This window comes from Herpailurus yagouaroundi, unplaced genomic scaffold, assembly GCF_014898765.1.
Source record: "Herpailurus yagouaroundi ecotype Mexico unplaced genomic scaffold, PumYag 206, whole genome shotgun sequence".
In the NCBI taxonomy this organism is placed as follows: domain Eukaryota; kingdom Metazoa; phylum Chordata; class Mammalia; order Carnivora; family Felidae; genus Herpailurus; species Herpailurus yagouaroundi.
Genome location: NW_024412437.1, coordinates 142,008 through 156,809, shown reverse-complemented (window position 1 = coordinate 156,809; position 14,802 = coordinate 142,008). Strand labels below are relative to the sequence as shown.

Genomic DNA, 14,802 nt, shown 5'->3' with positions numbered 1-14,802 from the left:
GGAAGAGCTCTTCCAGCTGGGTGGCATGGGTTCAAAGCCTGGAAAGGTTAACAACTCTCAGTCTGGATCATTGCCTTGGGTGTCAACCTGGGACGTGGGTAATTATTTCATTCTTTTCTTTAAGTTCCAGTCAGTGGAAATTCCGGCCTGTGTAAGCATGTGCTCTGGAACTGAAAGTGGGGGAAGGGACCCCGGTGTCCTGATTTGCTCTCCTTAAAGTTTCACAGAACATGTAGCAGGCCTAGATAATTGAATAAGCTGATTTAACAAATTTAAACAGGCTTTTGTGTTTTTTTTCTTATTGCAAAATAAATGTTTATTGTAGAACATTTAGACAAAAGAAAAAAGAAACTACCCCATTCCATCCTTAATTTAACCCATTAAATACTTTGGTTTAAAAAAAAAAAAACACTGGTGTATACCTTCCAGTCTTTTCTTTTTTCTTATGTATTTATAGAAGTAACTTTTAAATTACAATAGTTTCAGAACCACTTTATGCCCTCTTATTTTACAACTTCATTGAGGTATAGTTTACATATAATTAAATTCACCCATTTTAAGTGTACCGTTTGATAAGTTTTCATAAAAATCTATCTTTGTGCAACTACAATCATACTTAGGTTCTAGAACAATCCCATACAGCCTTCTCATGGCTCTGAGCAGTTGTAGCCTATTTTATAACCTGATGATAGCTTGTAATATCATTCTTTTGTTTGAATGGTCTTTTCTAACATCATTTTAATTTATAGAACTGTACCATGACTTACTGGACGTTTAGGCAACTTTAAAATCCAACACGATACACATCCTTGTAACTAAATCATTTTGTATATTCATGATTATTTCTTTAGGAATAATGTCTAGAAGTGGAAGTAGTGAGTCAGTGGTTATAATTAGCTGGATTACTAAGCTGTGAGGTCAGGGCATTTTATCTGTTTGTTCACTGTTATATCCAGGTCCTAGAACAAGGTCCAACACATAGTATGCAACTCAGTAAATGTTGAATAATGGGTGCCTGTCAGTTAAGCATCCGACTTCGGCTCATGATCTCACTGTTTGTGAGTTCAAGCCCCGCGTCAGGCTCTCTGCTGTCAGCACAGCGCTTGTTTCAGATCCTCTGTCCCTCTCTCTCTGCCCCTCCCCCTCTTGTTTGCACGTGCTCTCTCAAAAATAAACATTAAAAAAATAATTGTTGAATGAATGGCCGAGTACCTATTGCTATACTGACAAGATGCCAGTTTATACTGTCACTACAGTATGTGACAATTTGATAGAAAGACTGTGTTACTGTACATTTTAGATTTTCCAGGACAGATATGCTTAAGAATATTCTTTCCTGTTATCTCATTGATCCAAGAAAATATTTCAGGAATTCTAATTTTGGCATCCAAATTACATCTCTTAGATTGCCTATTACGGTCATAGCCATACCAAAAAAAGAAAAAAATCTGTCAAACCATAAATCTTATTCTTCAGGTAAGAAACATGGCCACTTGTCAATAAGCTTCTTTTTCTCAACATCGTAACATTGTAAAGAATGGCAAATATATTTAGACAGTTTTGACTCTTCAAGGTAACACAAATTTACTTCAAGACTGTTTCATTAAACAGTTCTAGGAGACTTCACTATTTTCATTGCTTTTTTCTGGCATGTTATGATTTTATATTATAAGCCACTGTCCCCATCAATGTGAAACATGTTTTTTCCTTTTTCTAACAGGAAAAAATAATGTAATGGATGATATACACCTAAATGTGATTAAAATAGTAAATTTTGTGTGTAGTTTTCCACAATAAAAATTATAACTACCAAACGTGTAATATAGTTACATATGTGCATCTTTATTAAATGCATTAAAGAACAAGTGTAATGGATGAGATAAACTTTAAAAAAAAATTTATGTTTATTTATTTCTCAGAGAGAGAGACAGAGCATAAGCAGAGGAAGGGCAGAGAGAGAGGGAGGCACAGAATCTGAAGCAGGCTCCAGGCACTGAGCAGTCAGCACAGAGCCCGACGTGCTGCTTGAACCCAAGAACCGTGAGATCATGACCTGAGCCGAAGTCGGGTGCTTAACCGACTGAGCCACCCAGATGCCCTGAAAACAACATCCCTTTTTAAAAGGTATCCAAGAGATCAGCCTGAAGATGTGTGGCTAAGGAGCCTTAGGAACACCCAAATTTAATCAAGATTCCCTGGGAGATGGTGATATTATTCCCTGGAACTGAAGGATCATTGTCATCTGCTGTCTTTGGCCTCTTTTACAAATAATCAAAAACCTAGTGCCACTTACAGTCACATAAACTAAGAGGCACGTTACAGGGAGAGCCCCTAGGGGCTCACAGAGGCCCTTAAGGTAAGCGCACATCTCAGGTTTTCTCCTCGTGCCCAGGCCGTTTTGAGCCAGGTGGGGGCAGCAGAGTGCAGTTGTTTGCTGGGGAAAAAAACCACATGACCTCTGTTTACTAGGTAAGAATTAGGAAAGGGAAACCACATTATGACTTAAACATTTTTACTGGTCAGAATTCAAAAGATGTCAACATTTCCAGCTGCTAAGAATGTACTAGACAAAAGCAAGAAACCACAATTTTGATATCTATGAAAAAGTAGTTTGCAGTGAGCTGTTTAGAAAATGTAGAAATCTCATCGTCGAAACCCTTTGAAACCTTTCCGTTTTCGTTTTCTTCCTGTGTCTGTGTCACATTCACTGATATCCGAGGAAGAAGAGAATACAGAGTTGTGGAAGGTATGCCTATTCATGTAGGCATCATATAACCTTAAGTCCTTTGGTGAAAGTAATTCTTGGCAAACATTCCAGGACCATGTGTAAGTAGAAAAGGTATCATAAAAGGACTCATTTTTAGTGTCTATTCCAATCAAATCCCCTCGGATCTTCTGCCAGAGGTTTAGCATGTCTTTCCGGTGCTCCAGGGCAATTCCCAAGTTATAGGTATCTATAGCTCTCTTCACCTGCAGTGAGAGAGCAGAAGTTGGCAGTAGTTACCTTAACATATCTTTGACTTATGGACCACAATTCTAGATATCCTAAGAGTTACATTCCCAGGCTGGTTGAACATCACTGAGTTTACACATTGGTAGGACCTTTTGAGGACACGCAAGTTAGGAGTTGATGGACAATCGAAATGTATGATTTGGGAATAATGAGAGAAGAAATGTTATGAGAATATTAAAAACACAATGGACTAAAACAAGGAGGAAATGGGGGATGGAGACAGGCTCTGGATATAATAGGAGTGCCAAGGATGGCACTCAATCCAGCTTAGGACAGGGAGGGAGAGATGCTGAGTAGTTCCTCAAGGGTTTGGCCAGACTGAGAGAGTCACTGGTGATGGGAAGGAGTTTCAGGGACAGGAGATAGCAGAAACAAAGGAACAAAGGCCTCTGGAATTGGTAGAGGCACAACCACGTTGGTGTCGCTAAAGTGTCAGGTTTTGAAAGTGGGAGGGAAGGAGTGAAGGAGATGAGGCAGGCAAAGCACTGTGCTGTACTGGCCCTTAGACTTGATCTCAGGGAGGTTGGGAGAGCCCTTTCCTCAGTGAAAATCATGCTGTAGTGAGCCACTCTCCCTTCCCTCCCCTCCCCTTCCCTCCCCTCCCCTCCCCTCCCCTCCCCTTCTTAGTAATTTCTCCACCTAATGTGGGGCTCAAACTTAAACCCTGAGATCAAGAGTGGCACACTCCACCGACTGAGCCAGTCAGGTACCACAATTACCACCTGTTTCTGACGGAAGGGAGATAAGTCTCTCAGAGTGTGGAGCAGAAAATAGAGTTGAAAAATCCTGCCATTGTTGAGAGGGAAGCATTCGTTCTTAAGCAGGACAGGGGCAGAGCTGGATCTTTATGTTAGATCATGAGCAGCTGTGTGGAGAGTGGGTGGAGGGGAGCAGCTGTGAGGTAGGGATAGGAGGTTGGGGGGTCCAGGCAAGACCTAATGAGGGCCTAGTGAAGGCAGTAGTGATAGGATGGGATGAAGGAGACAGATTTGAAAAATTTTCAGGAGAACAAGAGTAGCCAGATTTGGTTGTAGGTGGATGTGAGGAGTGAGGACAATTCACAAATTAAGGGTGACTTCTGGCCTTCTAGTTTCATTGACTGGGTAGAGGGTGGTATCAGCAGCTGACATACAGAATCCCCAAGGAAGAGCCCGTTTGATGCAGATGATGAGTTTGGTTTGGACTGGTAGAGTTAGATAGGCTGAGACAGTGAGGTAAAAATGTTCATCAGGCAGCCAATGAGCTAAGGTGAAAGTACTGGAAAGAAGTCTAGGCTAGAGACAGATTTAAGAGTTATCTGTGTGTAGGTGGCAGCTGAAACAAGAAGGGTAGATTGAGATAGTGCAAAGAATGCTTGCGCTGGCTTTTCCTTCACTTAACGCAGAGATCCCCAAAGTTCTGTTGTGACTGGTTTACAGGTATGCCAATTGACTGCCTTCCTCAAGCTCCTTAGCCCTTGGGGCAGCCGGTACTCTGGGTTGGAGGCCTCCGGCTATAAGGAGCCTCCATTTATTCCAGCATGAGTATGTGCCATGATGAGACAGAGGTCGGGAGCCCACTCCTTTGTGTTCTTGTGGCGTCCAGTGCCGACCTCACCTGTTGTTTCACTTATCCCCATGTACTACTACTGTTTATTTCCTTCTCACCCTCACTCCAAGCTCATGGAGGGCAGGAACTCTGTTTTTTTCCTCCCCCGTGGTATCCCGTAAACCTAGAACTTTGTTAATAATGTATAAATATTTACTGAACAAATGACCGGACGAGTGCCTATAATGGGAAGAGCAGTAGGAAAACGAAGAACCATCAAGACTGAAGGGATGAACATTCAGGAAAGAAAAGCGAGAGGAAGGGACACAGAGCTGCAAGATGCAGTACTGTAAAGGCCAAGGAAGTGGAAACCATCCAGGAGACCTTGATCATTAGTGTCACGTGCAGAAGAAAGGCGGCATGAAATACATGTACCCCAGTCTGTCTCTGTGGAGTATAAAAGCTGCTAAGATGTCACGGCACAAAGGTAGTCAGGGAGCACAGAGTTATGGTTAAAAATGTGGATTCCAGAGCCACACGGCTCGTGTTTCTAATTCTGGCTCTATTCCTCTATTCCTTCTGCCTTTAGACAAGTGAACCTCTCTGTGCTTATCTCTAAAATGACAAAGAACCATAACAGCACCTATCTGGAAGGACTGTTGTGATCAGTAAATGAATTAGTACCCGTAGAGTACTTGTGGAGCACCTATATAGCACCGTGCTTGGCACCTGGCAAGTGCTCTTGAACTATCCTTTTAGCTGCTGTAATCGAGATGCTTTCACTCATCATGGTTCCCTCAGTACACCCCCCTCACTGTGACAGCTGGCTGCCTTACCTAGATGCTATTTCCAGCATGAAACAAATGAATGTCCCAGAAGTGATGCTGGGTATGGTTCCATAGGTGATTAGCAGGATGAATTATAACGGTTAACATTTGAATCCACTTGATTACAGAGCAAGAAGCGTCATTGCCATGGGTAAAAGTGAGAAATGAGCTTGTCTTGTTTTAAAGACACAGAGCAGAAAAAATAACGTTGGGGTTTATGGTTGTAGTATTGAAATGGAAAATATTCTCATCAGTGCTTTCTGAGAAGGTGCCAACAGTGAATACTCACGGGCTGTTTAATAGCTGCCGCATCAGTCACTGTCCAATTCTGCTTCTTTTTGAGCATTTGGTCAATGGCCAGGATGTCAGTAGGACAGCCTGAGACGGGGTCAATAGGCTTTATATTTGCTGCCTTTATACACATTAAAAAAAAGAAGGTTAGTGATATCTTTTGGGTTGAATTATACAACATAGACATAATAAGGAGAAATACATTGCATTATGAAGGGGTTTGTGTATGATACAGAAGGTAATTGCTAAGCCACTTGTCAGTTGTTTTGGGCTACAGGGTATGGTGCCATGTGTAAATGAGCATTTAGCAAATTTTCTTTCATAATGATGAAGCCTACTCAGAAGTACAGACCAGAAGATGGGGCTCCGGGGTGGCTCAGTTGGTTAAGCGCCCGACTCTTGATTTCACCTCACGTCATGATCTCACACTGAGTGAGTTCGAACCCCGCATGGGGCTCTGTGCTGAGCGCAGAGCCTGCTTGGATTCTCTGTCTCCCTCTCTCTCTCTGCCCCTCGCTCACACACACACACACGTGCTCTCTCTCTCTCTCTCTCTCTCTCAAAAATAAGTAAATAAACATTAAAACAAGAAGAGATGGCTTATGTGTGGAATGGATATGGAAGGTAGAGAGGAGCCAACTCTACTTTCACCAAATTTCCGAAGCCATCACCAAGCTCTGAAAATGAAGATGGTGCCCTCCACAGATGACAACCTACAGTACTTCCAAACTTCCCATGGGGAGCCAGCCATCCATTTTCCCTGCTCCTGGGCTGCTGAACAATGCTGGCAGAAATCACGTAAATATGCTCATTGATTTCTTTGAAGACGTGTATTACCCAGTCTCATTCAGGCCCGTTGTACCGCCTGCCATTACTTTTCTTCATTTGCCGTTAACTCTCTTACAGCCCTCAGAGCAGTCCTCTTAGTGGCTGCTGGGAAACCAGGTCTGCACACTCCCTCAGCTACCGATCTTGTCTCTCCAGGGCTGCCTAATATACATTCTTTTCACTCTTCTTTCCACCTTAGGATTTCTCCATCTTGTAGCCTGATTTTTCCTCTTTGCCTCTTCGATGTGAGAGTTTTTCCCGAATATTTATTTGCTCCCTGGACCATTTCCCTTCAATTTCCCTTGTTCCAGAGCTGGCTTCGTGGGTGTGTGATCTGTACAATCACACAGGACCACGTACTTAGAAGGGCCCTGCGTTTGGTTTATTGTTCTGCTGTTGCTGTCTTTAAATTCTTAGTGATTTTTGGAAAAGGGGGCTCCACATTTCCATTTTGCACTGGGCTCCACAAATGGCATAACCAGTCTTGCCCCTCTCCTACAACTTCAGTTTCTCTGCCTCGGGCAGTGGTTGTCAGCTTTGGCTGCATGTTGGAACTTTAAAAAAATGCTGAAGCTTAAGCCCCATCCCGAGATCTGATTTAATTGGTTAGGGTTGTGGCCTGGGCACAGGGCTGTTAAAAGCTCTCCTTGGTGATTCCGTTGTGCAGCCAGGATTGAGAACCACAGCTCTAAGGGCTCTTCCTCCTGGCTACTAATGTGCTCAAGTTCCCCATGTCCGGAAACAACTTTTTTCTAGATTCTGATTCTATATTAAGCTTTAGTTCCATGTCTCTCTTCCTTAACAGATAAGAGTTTTTTGTAAGATGAGTTGATTTCTTCTTCTTTCTTCTTCTTCCTTCTTCCTCTTTCTTCTTTCTTTCTTTCTTTCTTTCTTTCTTTCTTTCTTTCTTTCTTTTTTTCTTTCTTTTTCTTTTCTTTTCTTTTCTTTTCTTTTCTTTATTTTCTTCTTTCCTCTCTTTCTTTTGGTCTGTTTTTATCAGTTTCTGGAGATGCATGATAAATATCTCCCTTCTTTCTTTTCTTTCTTCTTTCTTTCCTTCCTTCCTATTTTATTTTTTCTTTTCTTTCTCTCTTTTCTTTCTCTCCTTCATTCCTTCCTTCTTTCTTTTCTTTTCTTTTCTTTTCTTTTCTTTTCTTTTGGTCTGCTTTATCAGTTTCTGGAGATGCATGATAAATATCTCCCACTGTGATTATGGGTTTGCCTATTCACTTTTTTAGCATGCATAGTGCCTTTAAAAAGTCTAAAGTTAGTCCTTACAATTCTGTAAACTGTTATCTGTCAGTTTGCTAGGTACACACAGGTTCAGGATAGTTATATCTTTCTGAAGATTTTTAAAAGTAATTAAATAGCATCTTTATCTTTAGCTATGTTTTCCTTAAATTTTACTTTTCCTATGCTAATATATTGATACCAGCTCTCTTTGATTTGTATTTGCCTGATTTATCTTTTTCAGTCTTTTTACTTTCAAACTTTCTGTGTTGTATTTTAGGTGTGTCTCCTTTAGAGAACATATATCTGAGAATTATTAAAAATCAGTCTCAGTGTCCTTTTTTATTTTAAACTTGAAAGATGATCCGTTGTCTATGTATTTTTCTTTTTCATCCTTGTTTTTTTAAACTAGTGTGTTTAATCTTTTGTTGTGATTGCTGACAGACTTGGATTTTTCTATTTTAAAAAATTTTTAAAAATATTTATTTAATTTTGAGAGAGAGAGACAGAGCACGAGCGGGGGAGGGGCAGAGAGAGACAGACACAGAATCGAAAGCAGGCTCCAGTCTCTGAGCTGTCAGCACAGAGCCCAACATGGGGCTGGAACTCACAAACCACGAGATCATGACCTGAGCTAAAAGTCAGATGTTTAACTGACTGAGCCACCCAGGCACCCCATCTGCCTATTTTGTTTTGCATTTTCTATTATCCCATGTTTTCTCTTTTTTCTTATTCTTTTTTCCTTCTATTTGACAATTATTCATTTTAATGATTATTCATTAACTTATTTATGATTCATTTTAGTGATTATCCTCACATTTTTAACACTCAATTTTATTTTTGAGGCAGCATGAGCAGGAGAGAATCAGGGAAGAGAGAGAGAGAGAGAGAGAGAGAGAGAGAGAGAGAGAGAGAGAGAATGGGAGAGAATCTTAAGCAGGCTCTATACGCAGTGTGGAACCACATGTGGGACTCCATCTCACGACTGGGAGATCATGACCTGAGCTGAAGCCAAGAGTTCAACGCTTACCTGACTGAGCCACAGAGGTGCCCCAACACTCATAATTAATTTAACAAATTATAGATTTGACTAGTATCCTAAGTCTCTACTCAAACAATAAAATGAACTTAGGAAGCTTTAATTCTGAGCACCACCCTTCTCATCTCCCATGTCACTGTGCTGTAGAGTATTTTAGCTCTTGTTTAGTACTCCCCAAAACAGTTAATTCTTTTTTATTTCCAATCTTTAGGAGTGTAAAACATACATATGCTTCAAAAATCAGAGTATGGTGAATATACACTGATCTCCTTGCCTCTTCTGTCTCCCAGCCCCTTGCTTTCTCTGTCTGCAGGCAACCAATGTTACTATTCTCTTGGATTTCCTTCCAGAACATTTTACAAGGAAAAAGTATATGTACATACTTTGTATTTATTTATTTTTCTCCTTTTTATACAAATAGCAGTGTATTACACATACTGTTTCATATCCCTTTCCTTTTGGAGATCTTTTACATCATCACACAAAGCGTTTCTTAAGTCATTAAAATGTCTGCAGGGGGCACCTGGGTGGCCCAGTCAGTTAAGCATCCGACTTCAGCTCAGGTCATGATCTCCCAGTTTGTGGGTTCGAGCTGCACATGGGGCTCTCTGTTTCGGATTCTCTGTGTCCCTCTCTCTGCCCCTCCCCTGGTCGTGCTCTCTCTCTCTCTGTGTCTCTCGCTCTCTTGCTCTCTTTCTCTCCCAAAAATAAATAATTTTTTAAAAAATGGCTGCAGAATATTTCATGGTAAGGATAAAGTGTAATTTAACTAGTCCCCTAGTTATTTAACCTAGTAAATACAGCAGTAGTTAACCTAGTAAATAGTTAACCCGGTAATAGAGTTAATCTAGTAAATGGTCATTTAGTTATTTCCCCAACCGTTTGCTAGTATAAACAACCATGTAATGAGTTGCCCTGTATGGGTGGCATTTGGAACAAGTGTATCCCAGATAGTATCCTCGGGGTGAGATGCTAGGTCATGAAGGTGGCTGAATATGCCACCCCAAATATGTGACTTTGGCAAAAGGAATATTTTGAGTTAAAGGGACTTGGAAAACAGCGGGTGTTACGAAGAGCACTCTGATCTCTCTCCTCTTCCTTCCTGAATGCAGGAGATCAACGCCCCATAAGGAAGATGCTCTCTTTATACCAGGAGGAAAGTAACATTCTTATCACTGGGAATGGGGAGTTGAGGCTGGCAGAAATCTGTACAAATCGTGTTAAACTAACCTTTGTCTTCTAAACACCCAATTAACTACCCTAGGCCAAGTCCCTTTGCCTGGACATGTTTTTTCACCCTATTTACAACTCTTTGGCCAATTTAGCACACAAGTGTTGGACTCTGCTACTTTGAGTCTTTGTTTTCTGTGGGGACTCCCACGTACCTGTAAAATTTTAAAAATGTGTATGCTTTTCTGTTGATCTGTCTTATGTCAATTTAATTCTCAGGCTCAGCCGAAAGACCCTAAGAGGGCAGTGGAGAAATTGTTCCTCACTCATAATCCACAGGTGTGAGGTCTGTCACTTTGGTAGGTGTTACCAAATTTCCTCTGTGGAGGTTGAACCAATATAAACTATCTGCAATTTATGAGTACCCCATGTATTTTTCAACCTTTTGATCTTGGTCAGTCTAATATGGAAAGATACTATCTTTCTGTATTACCACTTTCTTTTTTTTTAATATTTTTTTTAAAATTAAAAAAAAATTTTTTTTTCAACGTTTATTTATTTTTTTGGGACAGAGAGAGACAGAGCATGAACGGGGAAGGGGCAGAGAGAGAGGGAGACACAGAACCGGAAACAGGCTCCAGGCTCTGAGCCATCAGCCCAGAGCCCGACGCGGGGCTCGAACTCACGGACCGCGAGATCGTGACCTGGCTGAAGTCGGACGCTTAACTGACTGCGCCACCCAGGCGCCCCTTAAATTTTTTTTAAAGTTTATTTAAAAAAAAATTTTTTTTTAACATTTTTATTTATTTTTGAGACAGAGAGAGACAGAGCATGAATGGGGGAGGGGCAGAGAGAGAAGGAGACACAGAATCCGAAGCAGGGTCCAGGCTCTGAGCCATCAGCCCAGAGCCTGATGCGGGGCTCGAACTCACGGACCGTGAGATCGTGACCTGAGCTGAAGTCGGAAGCTCAACCGACTGAGCCACCCAGGTGCCCCAAAAGTTTATTTATTTTTGAGACAGAGAGAGACAGAGCATGAACGGGGGAGAAGCAGAGAGAGAGGGAGACACAGACTCGGAAGCAGGTTCCAGGCTCTGAGCCATCAGCCCAGAGCCCGACGCGGGGCTTGAACTCACGAACCGTGAGATCGTGACCTGAGCTGAAGTCGGACACTCAACCAACTGAGCCACCCAGGCGCCCCTGCATTACCACTTTCAGGGTGGTTTTGATTTGGATCTTTTATGAAGAATGGGATTGAATATCTTTTCACACTGCTGAGAACTATCTGTTCATATCCTTTGCTTATTTTTATACAAGTTAGTTTCTTTCTAATCAATTTGAAGCTCTTTGATGTATTAAAGGAGTTAGCCCTTTGTGTACGAGTTGCAAATGTGATTATTTTGGGCCATGCGGAAATTTTTGATCTTGAAGTAGCAGAATTAATATCTATTAAAAAGGGGCACCCGGTGGCCCAGTTGGTTGGGCGTCTGACTTCAGCTCAGGTCATGATCTCATGGTTCATGAGTTCAAGCCCCACATCGGGCTCTCTGCTGTCAGCACAGGGCCTGCTTCAGATCCTCTGTCCCCCACCCCCCCACTTCTGCCCCTCCCCTGCTCTCTCTCAAAAATGAATAAACACTAAAAAAAATAAAAAAAATACAATGACTGAAAACGTTTGTCATTAAAAAACATGTTATTAGTTCTGTTAAGTTAGAACTTAGAAACTTAAGTATTTGAATTAACTAATGTTTAACTAATATTAATTTGAATTAATTAATAATTGAAATCTTACCTGTGCTTTCCAGTCTCTTTTATGGAAAAAATAGTTCTCAAAGAAGTTCAGAGGCTCCTTTCTCCTTAGCATTTCTAATTTCTGCATGTCTTTGAATGGCTTTCCCATCACCACCCCATCCACATTAGGAAACAATGGAAAGATGGGTATTTTTGAATATGGGCTATCTGAAGGAGGATTGCACCCTAAAGATAAAAACAAAAATGATATTATGAACCGTGTAAGAGGAAATTCACATAAAAGACATACATGTAGTGCCTATTTTGCTCTTTGTCTAGTCTTCTCAGTGGCTGTGACCCCCACTCTTCACTCTCCTGCCCTCTCCTCCGCCCCCAGACTCTAGGCTTCACCTGAATCATGAGGACTCAGGTTCAGATGCAGATATGCTTTCCAATGATACCTGTGTGACATAGACCAGACAGAATAGGCTGTGGTCCTGTTTCTATAGCACTTGACCTCTAGTATTTATTTCTGACCAGTAATCTACAAATAAATCCTTTGCAACAGTGGGGAGAGGACAAATGGCTCTTACTCTTGAGCTCTTCAAGAAATTTAAATAAATCCTTTTCTTTCATTATTGCAGTCCGGGCAGCATTGGCAAAGGCAGCTGTGCTTGAGCTGGGAGGGGTGCATATGTCTTGCTTAAATCTCCTTTTTTCATAAGCCATAGTGTAGGGATTCCATAACATTCCTGTTTCCTGGAATTTTCTTTGGAAATAGCTAAAAAAAAAAAGTAATTGAAAAAAGAATAAAAAGTGCTGTATAGTCCTACTGAAAAACTGCCTAAGTGTTGGACAAAAGGAAAAAAAGTCCAGCTGCAAGGTATTGGCTGAATCCATTTATTTTAAACTTAATTTATATATTCATTCAATATCATTTATTGAGTGCTTAATTTTGTGACATTCATAGAATATCTACTAATACTTTCCCCAGGCCATTTGGCTAGCTTATATTTCTAGTTTCTGGGCTTTGGCTTCCTTCCTCCTCCCCCCAAACCTCAAGTCTTGTCTAGAAAAATACCTATCGATAGTGATCCCTGACAAAGCCTTGAGTGGTACCAGCTTGAATACAAACATTAATCATGCCTACCATTATATTACTTTGTGTTGAGTTTTAAAATGCAACTTTCTTTTAATTAAAAGAAATCCTTATTGCAGAGAATTTGGAAAATGCAGAAGAGTATAAAAAGGAAGTGTCACCAATAATCTTACTATTCAGTAAATTACTATTGGTTGCATTTCTTTGAGTTGTGTGTGTGTGTATGCATGCACATGTGTATCAACGGATTTAGGAGATCTGTTACTGTGCATTTTAGTTTATAAATACTTTAAGATATGCTAAGGGACTCTCATTCACAGCACAAACATCCCCAAAGGTATAGACATCTGATTTACAAACATGCATGCCTTAAACATTCATTGCAGATCAGATTCCCTCTTGCAGCTGGAACAGTGGATGTCTCTCTGGAGCTGTGGGCGGTGGGGGAGGACTTGGTATAGTGGGGCTTCAGTACCAATGTGGGAGACCTCGCTTCTCAGTTTGCGGAGCAGAGGACCGTCACTGCTTACTGTCTCAGAGGACGAAATGCAAGACCTTGCTTATCATTACACAGGCAGGTTTTTCTGTTACAGCAATGGGAAGCTTCATTGCTTTCTGGGATGATGACAGGCAACCTTTTTTTTTTTCCTCTCAGAAAGAGGGAAAGAACTCATTCTAAATGTTGGAGCTGCAGCAGTGGTTGGGTAGATGTGCCAATAGCGTTCTGCTTAGAGTCTGGTTTATAAATTTTATTTTATTTTATTTTATTTTATTTTATTTTATTTTATTTTATTTTATTTGAAAGAAAGAGTGTGTGATCAGCGGACAGGGGGAAAGGGGAGGGGAGAGAGAGAGAGAGAGAGGGAGAGAGAGAGAGAGCATATGAATGAATCTTAAGTAGGCTCCTTGCTCAGTGGGGACCCCAACTTGGGGCTCTATCCCATGATCCTAGGATCATGACCTGAGCCAAAATCCAGAGTCAGATGCTCAATGGACTGAGCCACACAGGTGCCATAGCAGTCTGGTTTATAATCAGATAATTCCTTCCTTAACCTTGAGCCCAACTATCCACAATGTTCTTATCCTCCTCTGAAAATATATAATGCTCATTTCTCTTAGTGTAATTTAAAGGTCTTGAGGCAGGAGCATGTCTGGTGTATTTGAGGAACAGCAAGGGTGCTAGCTTGAATGGAGCAGAGTAACAGGAGACAAAGTCAAAGAGGTCAAAAGTGAGGGCAGGTCACCTAGAAGACCAATAAGTCACATACAGTCTAAGACTCATACTCAGAGGGAAATGGAAGGGTTTTGAAGGTTTTTTAAAATAATATTTTATGTTTTTAAGTTTATTTTGAGAGAGAGACAGCGCAAGTGGGAGAAGGGCAGAGAGAGAGAGGGAGAGAGAGAATTCTAAGCAGACTCTGCACGGTCAGTGCTGAGCCTGATGCAGGGATTTCATGAAACCACGAAATCATGGCCTGAACTGAACCAAGAGTTGAATGCTTAACTGACTGAGCCACCCAGATGCCCCATTGGCTGAAGATTTTGAGCAGAGGACTGACATGATCCGACATTTTAAAAGGATCATTTGGTGCTGTAGGCATTAAGACATCAGCTAGATAGAGGGAGTGTTGAGAATAGACTGAAGTGGGCAAGGCTGGGGTGGGGAACCAAAAGGTACAAACAGGGAGACCAGTTAGGAGGCAGCAATCCAGGAAAAAGCTAATGCGTGTAAAGTGCACACTCAGAAATTGCACATAATGTTTAGTAAACGTTGTAATCAACTACAGGAACACCTGTCAAATTCTACCATTACCCAGCTCAAGACCGGCTTTCTCAGGAAACTACATGAATGATCTTTGCCACTCATTTGGCATTATTTAGTTGTCTACGTACTTAGGGCTTTACTCTCAATTTATATTTTAAGTTCCTTAAATGCAAACACTACACATCAAACACTTCATCTCCTTAGAAACCAGGTATATGATAAGTAACAACCATCATCATCATCAACAACAACATCATCATCATCATCATCAAAACACCAATA

The 14,802-nt window shown here is 41.1% G+C and overlaps 1 protein-coding gene across 2 annotated transcripts in view; it reads right to left on the bottom strand.

The window, feature by feature from the left end:
- Positions 1 to 2,495: 2,495 nt before the first annotated feature.
- Positions 2,496 to 14,802, bottom strand: part of EFCAB3 (EF-hand calcium binding domain 3) — a 39,206-nt gene continuing 26,899 nt past the window's right edge. For both annotated transcript variants that reach the window (XM_040452000.1, XM_040452001.1), the window contains exons 7-10: positions 12,250 to 12,437; positions 11,718 to 11,902; positions 5,657 to 5,779; positions 2,496 to 2,970 (exon numbers count right to left, since the gene is read on the bottom strand). In XM_040452000.1, coding sequence (XP_040307934.1) covers positions 2,644 to 2,970; positions 5,657 to 5,779; positions 11,718 to 11,902; positions 12,250 to 12,437 — 823 coding nt within the window. In that variant the 3' untranslated portion in view covers positions 2,496 to 2,643. The remainder of the gene's footprint in view (positions 2,971 to 5,656; positions 5,780 to 11,717; positions 11,903 to 12,249; positions 12,438 to 14,802) is intronic.